Genomic DNA, 8031 nt, shown 5'->3' on the forward strand with positions numbered 1-8031 from the left:
TAGTTTTACATTACCAAATATATATTATCTGTTGAAGTTGAGATTTTTATTGAAGATGTAAATTATAGAACATCTACTTTTACATCTCTAAATATACATTTTCTATTGGAGATGCTCTTACATCATTGTATTGGAGATGCTCCTACCCGTGAGCCCAGGGACAGAGGTTCGAGTTCAAGTTTCAACTTCGAAGCCTATTTACTGTAACCAGTAGAGACACAAACAGGTCATCATGTTTTCATGCTCTGTATACACTATATACATGACCTTATGCGGGCTTCTGTTAGTGAGAAAGGTCAGTTGAGCTTGTGCGTCCTTTTTGCTGAAAACCATCCCATATTCCCATGTGTAAAGCAAGCAAAGGAAACATGCCATGTGCAGCGTGAAACTATAACCCTCATTAAGAACTCATCCGTTTGTCAATGGCATGTTTGCGCACCATCTAGCTTCAGTGCATGTAAACAGAGCTTCAATTAGTCACACAAGACTGAGATGTTCAGAGTTCAGTTCAGACTATCGCATACAGTACGTAGCAGCTTGTCAGCAATGGAGATTCAGACTGCAGATGAACTAAGGGCCTGTTCGGTTTGTAGGAATTTCAAAAGAAAAGGTACGGGAATCAAAAACGGAGGAAATGTACGAGAACCAGCGTTCGGCATGCAGGATTTTTGGCTTCACATTCCTATGGAAAGATTCCATAGCCTGTACTTTCACGGGAAAATAAAAATCCAACAAAGTAATGCTAGGATCTTTGAACACACCGCCAGTAGCGTCGACAGAGTTTTGGACCAGATTAGAGAAGATCTTCAAGTCTGGAGGGCAGCGGGGTGTGTTCTGGATCTTACTTTGTAAAAGCCTCTTGTAATTGGGGTGTTCTATCCTAGGGGTGGCGCCCTCGGGAGGTCTTTCAGTGCGAGACCGCCTAGTCTGTCTGACCTTGTTGTACTTTTCTCCTCTTTCTAATAAAATTCGGCCAACAGCCCTTCAAAAATAAAAATCCAACGAGAGCTCTTGTTTTCGCGGAAGACCGAGGCAGACGAGCAATAACAATGGATGGAGCCTGACAGCTATACTGTGCATCCAAATAAAATATACCTTTCCTGTGCATACTTCAGCTTGGAGACAAAAGCAGCTACTCTGCATGCCGAATACTCACTCCGTTTCTAAATATTTGTCTTTTAGAGATTACAAATGGACTACCATATATGAATGTATATAAATATATTTTAGAGTGTATATTCACTTAGTTTGCTTCGTATGTAGTTATCTGTTGAAATCTCTAGAAAGATAAATATTTATAGGAATGGAGGAAGTAGATTATGTTTTGTACTCTGTACTTCACACTCCACACATAAGCTGCCTCCTGTGTTATTCCTGCAGCCAGCCGAACGCGTTTCCCTCAAGCTTACCTATGTTTCTAGAACTTCTGTTTTGCTCCGTTTTCATTTTCTATTCTTATGATTTTTCAAGTTCCTATGTTTTAATACCCTTTGTGCCGAACAGGGCCTAAATCCTGCCGCGAAAACAATTTTAAGCAAACCAGAGAGGAAAATGCTCTAGATGGTACTTCCTACGTAAATAAATATAAGAGCACTAAGATCACTAAAATAGGGATCCAAATGCTCTTATATTTCTTTACAGAGAGAGTAGTACAATGCGTTGCTGCTTTGTGTTTATCTGACATGGAACGGTTGTTCCTGTGGTGCAGTCTCCTTGGTCCTTGTGGGGCGAAAGAAAAAGTGTTTCCATGGTCCATGCACGACACTGCACACAGCTTAGTTTAGGCGCTGCAGATGGTAACCTACCAACAAGCTCGTACAAATCACGAACATCATGCACCAGCCTATCGGTTTTCGCCCGGTTTTCCGTTAATTAACCAGACAATTCTCCTCTTCTTAATTAATAGATGTGGCAAAATTTTTGCTTCGGTTTTTTTTTTAAAAAGAGAGAGCCTGGAAAATATGGCCATGGAACAGCTGCAAATTATTGCGCAAACCCTACCACATGACTAGCTACGTTACACAATGGTTGGTGTTCAAACGAGAGACATGCGTCGCTTCAGGGGCACATGCTGATTCTGATTGCAGGTAGACTGTTCGAAGCTTCCCTTTTCAAAAAGGAGTTGTCTACTCCACTGGCCACCACTGCATTTCCTATCCCGAAGAACCGGCTTAACCTAATGGATTCTTGCGCACGATCGGGACGCGCCAACAGCAAGGAAGCTGCTCGATCGAGACCCTTGTGTCTTAATGAATGGTTCCGGCCGTGACCACATAGAGCAGGGTACGTAGCCTAGGTTTGTGTGTTCCTCAAGCATGCTTGTGCAATCCCCCTATGAGAATTCGACATTCTTTGGTAACTTCAGTTCAAGCACACCTTTTTTTTTTGCGAGAAAATTTCTGATCTATTCATCTTTAATCATGGCAGTACAACGAATACCAAAAATAATAAAAATTACATCCAGATCCATAAACCACCTAGCGACGACTACCAGCACTGAAGCGAGCCGAAGGCGCGCCGCCGTCATCGCCCCTCCATCGCCGGAGTCGGGCACAACTTGTTGTAGTAGACAGTCGGAAAGTCGTCGTGCTAAGGCCCCGTAGGACCAGTGCACCAGAACAGCAACCGCCGCAGATGAAGAATAACGTAGATCAGAAAGATCCAATCCGAAGACACGCGAACGTAGACGAACAACGACGAGATCCGAGCAAATCCACCAAAGATAGATCCACCGGAGACACACCTCCACACGCCCACCAACGGTGCTAGACGCGCCGCCGGAACGGGGACTAAGCGGGGAGACCTTTATTCCATCTTCAGGGAGCCGCCGCCGTCTCGTCTTTCTAAGCAGGACACAAACCCTAGCAAAACTGAAAGAAACGACTAAAAACGGAGCCCTCCCGCCGGCCCTTGCCGAGATCCACCGCGCCCCCATGGCCCTAGGGCCACCGGAGAGGAGGCGGACCTGTGGCGGCGACGGCGGGAGGCAGAAACCCTAACTTTTTTGTGAAGGAAGGAGGAGGCAGAAACCCTAACTTACAGTTCAAGCACACCTGTAAGCAAAAAAAATGGCCGGTGTGCATCGTAATGAGGCAGAGGCCAGGGATGATCCCCCTTTTGTAAAGAAAAAATGTAGAGAGCAAAAGATATATCTTCAGCTTGTACCTGCCTTTTGTTCATTCATTCTTTAGAGACAGTTCAAGGGGTGTCATGTAATCACCTAAACCTCTTGAAACAAAAACAAAAGAAAATAAGTGAAAAGAAAAGAAGAGAAAAGAAGAGAAAAGAAAGTATGCATATATCACAATTTGTTGAAGAGAAAAGAAAAGGTGAGTACGATGTACAACACGACGATATTGCCCGGGAGGATACTTGCCGACCCGTCCCCTATAACGAAAACCAAAAAAGTTCTTATGTTTGCAGCTACTAGGAGCATCAACACCTTACTGGTGCGATCCTTGCATGTACAGTATAGGCAGCAGCTTGTCCGGCTCTTGGATCCGATGATCTCCTCTACAACTCTCCCTTCTACCTCCTCTTATTCCCCGGAGTTTGTTGCGAGGAAGTGGGGGTCGGCGGCGTTGTGTCGACGCCCCATACCATGATCTCCAGACAATCTGGAGGGATGCCCTTCACCTTGCTATAATCCTCCGACACCACTTGCTGCACAAACCTCATCGAGTCCTGCGAAACAATGATACGAGAAAACATGTTAGCTCCTGCAAAAGTGAAAAATCATCATAGGTCGTCTGGCATCATCACATTACAGAGATGGAAACGTGCTGTAACGGCCTCTCATGATTGATCGCAGCAACTAGCAAGAGGGGGTGCTTTAGTGGTTAGATTCATGACAGGTGAAACAGTCAGCTGTGCACCTAAAAGAAGCCCTGGTTTTCTGAAGAACGGCATTAGCTATTAGCCAGGGGTACTGCGGCAGTACTGCTGCTTCCGGGTGCTGGTGCTGTGGCCAACCACCAACACCGAGCGTGTCTTGCCTTGCACCAAATCCTACTCATCCCCACGGCCGGGGCCCCTCCCCACCAAATCATACCACTCGCACCGCACCGGATTAAATTAAAGATAAGCCCCCAGCGATTTGGCATTTGCATTGCCATTTCCAGATCCTCTCGGATTCGATCCGCTTTGTCGATTGCTGCAGCTTCGGTGTACCGACCGACGCCCGCGCCATTTTTTTTCCTTTTTGCAGGAGAAGAAATTAACAATTTTCCTGATGAAACGAACGAGGGCCAGGGCCTCCACCGATCTTTATGCGAAATTAAAGGACGCGTGACAAGTTGAATTTGACCGGAAAAGTTGGGACAGATGGGCCACGAGGCGTCGAGGCCTTCTCATCTCGTCCTCCCTTCCAACCCCACCTGTACCACATGCACGAATAGAGCTGGCTAGCTAGCAGACAGGGCGAGACGCCGCTTTCATGGCGCAAAATTGCCTCCGCAGCCGCGGCGACATCGCTGTGCCGCGCGAAAGGCCATATGAATGCTTGCTGTTAGTTCCGGGCGTGGATGCATGGCGACGCCGATCGAGCCGGCCGGCCGAGGAACGAGGAAGCAAGCAGTGTGCTACTGCTACTGTACTGCTACGCAATGAAGGGTTGATGGTTGACTGACCTGGGACTTGTCGGGCTCGGAGGTCGGGTAGCGGCCCCAGCGCTCGGGGTCCCAGAGCACGGAGCTGTTGAAGGCGAAGCCGTGGACGTCGATCTCGGGCGACGTCGCCGCCGTGCCGCCGCCCGTGCCGGCGGTGCCGTTGCTCATCAGGTCCCTGGAGAACCAGCCGAGGACCTTGGACGAGCTGCACGCAGGGCCCTGGATGACCACCTTCCGCTCGTTCCGCGACATCCTCGCCACCGGCCACGCACCGAATGTACTGCAAAAGATTTCGCGTAAAAGCAACAGATGCTCGCGTTAGAGATTTGGATTAGATACCTACAATATTTAGATGGTGGAAACGGCGCGCATGTGGCGAAAAGCTTGAAAAGATGCTGGTAAGTAGGGCGTCCATGTCATGCTGCCGCGACGGCAAATTAGTGGCTTGCTAAATATGGTACTAGCGCTGGTGATTAAGCATGTCTTATCGCGCAGATCGAAATGGCTGGCATGCAGTTTCTGAAGCATTAATTCGTAGAAACACCTTTTTTTTCTGCCTAACTATGCTAGACGTCAATTTCTGACAGCAGTTTGGACTTTGGAGTATGCTGAAATGCAGATTGGACATACCATATAAGTACCCGTATATATATACTCGGAGAACTGCGCAAACAAATTGAGTAGTACTGCCGTGTTACAGACACTAATGTCACTAATGCAGGAGATTGCTAATCAATCTAACACGACGGGAGCGATGCTGCAGATACTGCGAATATTTCCAAAATAGGAGTAAACCCAGTAACCGACGGGTGAAACTGCAGAGGGTCAAGAATCAGAACCAACAAGACAATACTGGTAGAACTGATCTGACGAAGATCACTCTTCCTTTCCTCTTTGGCGAAGTGAACAAAACCAGTCAGCTGCTGGCTATGGTCAGCAGCCTGGAAATAACAGCGAGAAACCCGTGCCGTATACGTACGTACTGGCTCGGATTCGTCGACCCCGAATAGAACATGCAAGGCGTCTGTTTCACACGCCGCGATTGCAAGTACCAATTTGACAGTTAGCAGCCGTGCAACGTCCGGCAGGAGCTCATGTTTCCCTGTCAGGCCCGCGGGGAGGAAGGACACCGCTCACCCGCACCGTTAGTTGAGGGGTGCCAATCATTCTACCGACACATTTGGGCGTCTCCTACGCAACAACAACGCCCCTTCCTGATGCCTGCCATTGGCACCCAAGGACAGAACAAGACCGTTACGTCGCCGTCGTAGTAAAATAACGCAAAGCAATGGACTGCTTGCTCTGTTCCAGCCTGACTGACTGGAGATCCATCCCAAGTGGTACAGCGCAGGCCTGGCAGGGGAAAAGAATGGGAGCAGAGAGATAAAAACGACCCTTTAATGGGGAGGGTGAGTGGCTTCCTCACATCACATGGCCCGGATAATTGGATCGTCGCCGGCGATTAAACTAGCCCTGGGCCGGAGGTCGTCCAGGCGGTGCGTGAGCTGTAGCGCTCGGGGCAACCTGACAAAGTTGCTTGCAACTAGCCCTGCGAGCGTGAGCGCTTTGGTCGCTAGCTGCGTAGTTCGCCGCGTGACCGTCCGCGCGCTTTGCTCGCACCAACACAAGGCAAAAAGCTTTCTTGTTTTCCTCGAGTGAAAGATCTTTTTTCACTTTGCTGCTGGGAGGACGCGATGGAGGGAGAATGCAAGGGCTGAGGAATGGACTGGACGGTACCTGATCTGCCGGAGCTGGTCGAAAAAGCGCAGCTCGTACACGTCGCCGAGGCCGGCGAAGTGGACGATGGCGGCGAGGCGGTGCCGCTCGATGTGCTCCAGCGCGGTGTTGCGCTGGTGGTGGCGCTCCTTGCCCGCGGCGACCTCGGCGGCCGTGAAGTTCTCCTTGTACGTCAGGTGGCGGTAGAGGATCCCCGTGTCGCGCAGCAGCTTCGCCGTCGCCGGCACGTCGGGGGCGGCCTCCACCACCAGCCACAGCAGCGGCGGCGGCACGAGCCGCAGGGTGTGGGCCATCCTGGTTAGCATCGCCGCCCGCTCGCCGGCCGCCGTAGGCGTCGACTCGGTGGTCGTCACGACCACCAGGAGAGGCCGCGGGACGCCCCCGATTCTTGCGGCCGCGTCCCGCGCCAACAGGCTCCGGTCCATGGCTGCGCCCGACGCGATCACTTGCGGCGTCTTCACTATGTGGCTGCTCCCCACCCCGGCGGGCGACACGGACCGCCAGTCGGAGACGGACGAGGGCGCGAAGCCCGTGAAGAAGCCCATGACGAAGCAGAGGCTGGAATGCAGCAGCGCCTTCTTCCACAGCTGCGAGCCGCCGGACGCCTTCTTGGCCCTCCCGCCAGCCGCGCCGACGTGGTCCATGGCGGAGCCCATGAAGCAGACCACCACCGACGCCTCCCTAGCCGCAGCAGACGACGATCTCCCTGGCGCTCTCGAGAGCCTCGCGTCGCGTCGTGCCGTGTCGTAGCCAGAAGCTAGCGCGGCTGTCTGATTGTAGCCTGGTTAGGCAGCGGCGATAGTGGCGGACGCGAATTTGGCAGTGGAGGTGGGTTTAAAAAGGGCGGGAGGTGGCGGGCAACGGAGCCAGAGGGAGGAAGCGGCACGAGGGGGGAGCGCCACCAACGCCTTCTCCCTTCTCCGGGACGCCGCTATCATGATTAGGTGGCGTGCCGGCAAGTGACGCACTAATGCCCCCAACCACATCGAATCTATATGCACGGGTGCACCAAGCTATTTTCGACCGTTGGATGGAGATCCGACGGATTCAGTCTAGCTGATGAATGAAAAAAAAATCAAGCCGCACTACACCATTTCCCTCTCTCAACATTAAATGTAGATTTGTAATTTCTATCTTCAAGCATAGGAATGGCCATATATGTTGGACCATATATACCCGAATGTAGATATGGTTTGACCATCAATATTATTTTGATGACATGTTCGAAACAATACTAATGCTGGCTATTTTTCTATTTTGAATCTTGACCGCAACATCTATAAGCTCAAGTCATTAAAAACAACATAGTCAATATTGTTCTTCTTCCAAAGATCTCGTCGAAACAAAGATTATAGCCAAAACAGATCCGAAATTAGATATTCCATTAAAAACGTGTAACCTTTTTTTTATCTAGACACAAAGAGTAAGCATACATATTTACTGATGGGAGAGTAAGATGTGGAGCGCGGGTTCAAATCGAAAAAGCAGAAGGACAATTTTGCAAATGTGCCAACAATTCACATTCTACCCAAACCACACCCCTAGGATTTTCATCCAATGACCCCAAATCACGTCACTGTGTGCACATATTAGCCCGTTTCACACGATATGTTCTCCGAATGCCTTCGATGGGGTGATGTCGTTTGCTCTAGCTACAAGCAAAATCTTTTGCATTCATTTCGACTGC

The 8031-nt window shown here is 50.0% G+C and overlaps 1 protein-coding gene across 1 annotated transcript; it reads right to left on the reverse strand.

Annotated features, from left to right (window-relative positions):
* Positions 1 to 3149: 3149 nt before the first annotated feature.
* On the reverse strand, positions 3150 to 7170 carry LOC123092492 (probable glucuronosyltransferase Os03g0287800). The gene is made up of 3 exons (XM_044514282.1): positions 6345 to 7170; positions 4629 to 4887; positions 3150 to 3684 (listed from the first exon to the last, which is right to left on the reverse strand). The coding sequence occupies exons 1-3, from the start codon at positions 6998 to 7000 to the stop codon at positions 3529 to 3531; spliced, it is 1071 nt and encodes a 356-aa protein (XP_044370217.1). The 5' UTR covers positions 7001 to 7170; the 3' UTR covers positions 3150 to 3528.
* Positions 7171 to 8031: the final 861 nt, after the last annotated feature.

Source organism: Triticum aestivum, chromosome 4B, assembly GCF_018294505.1.
Source record: "Triticum aestivum cultivar Chinese Spring chromosome 4B, IWGSC CS RefSeq v2.1, whole genome shotgun sequence".
In the NCBI taxonomy this organism is placed as follows: Eukaryota; Viridiplantae; Streptophyta; class Magnoliopsida; order Poales; family Poaceae; genus Triticum; species Triticum aestivum.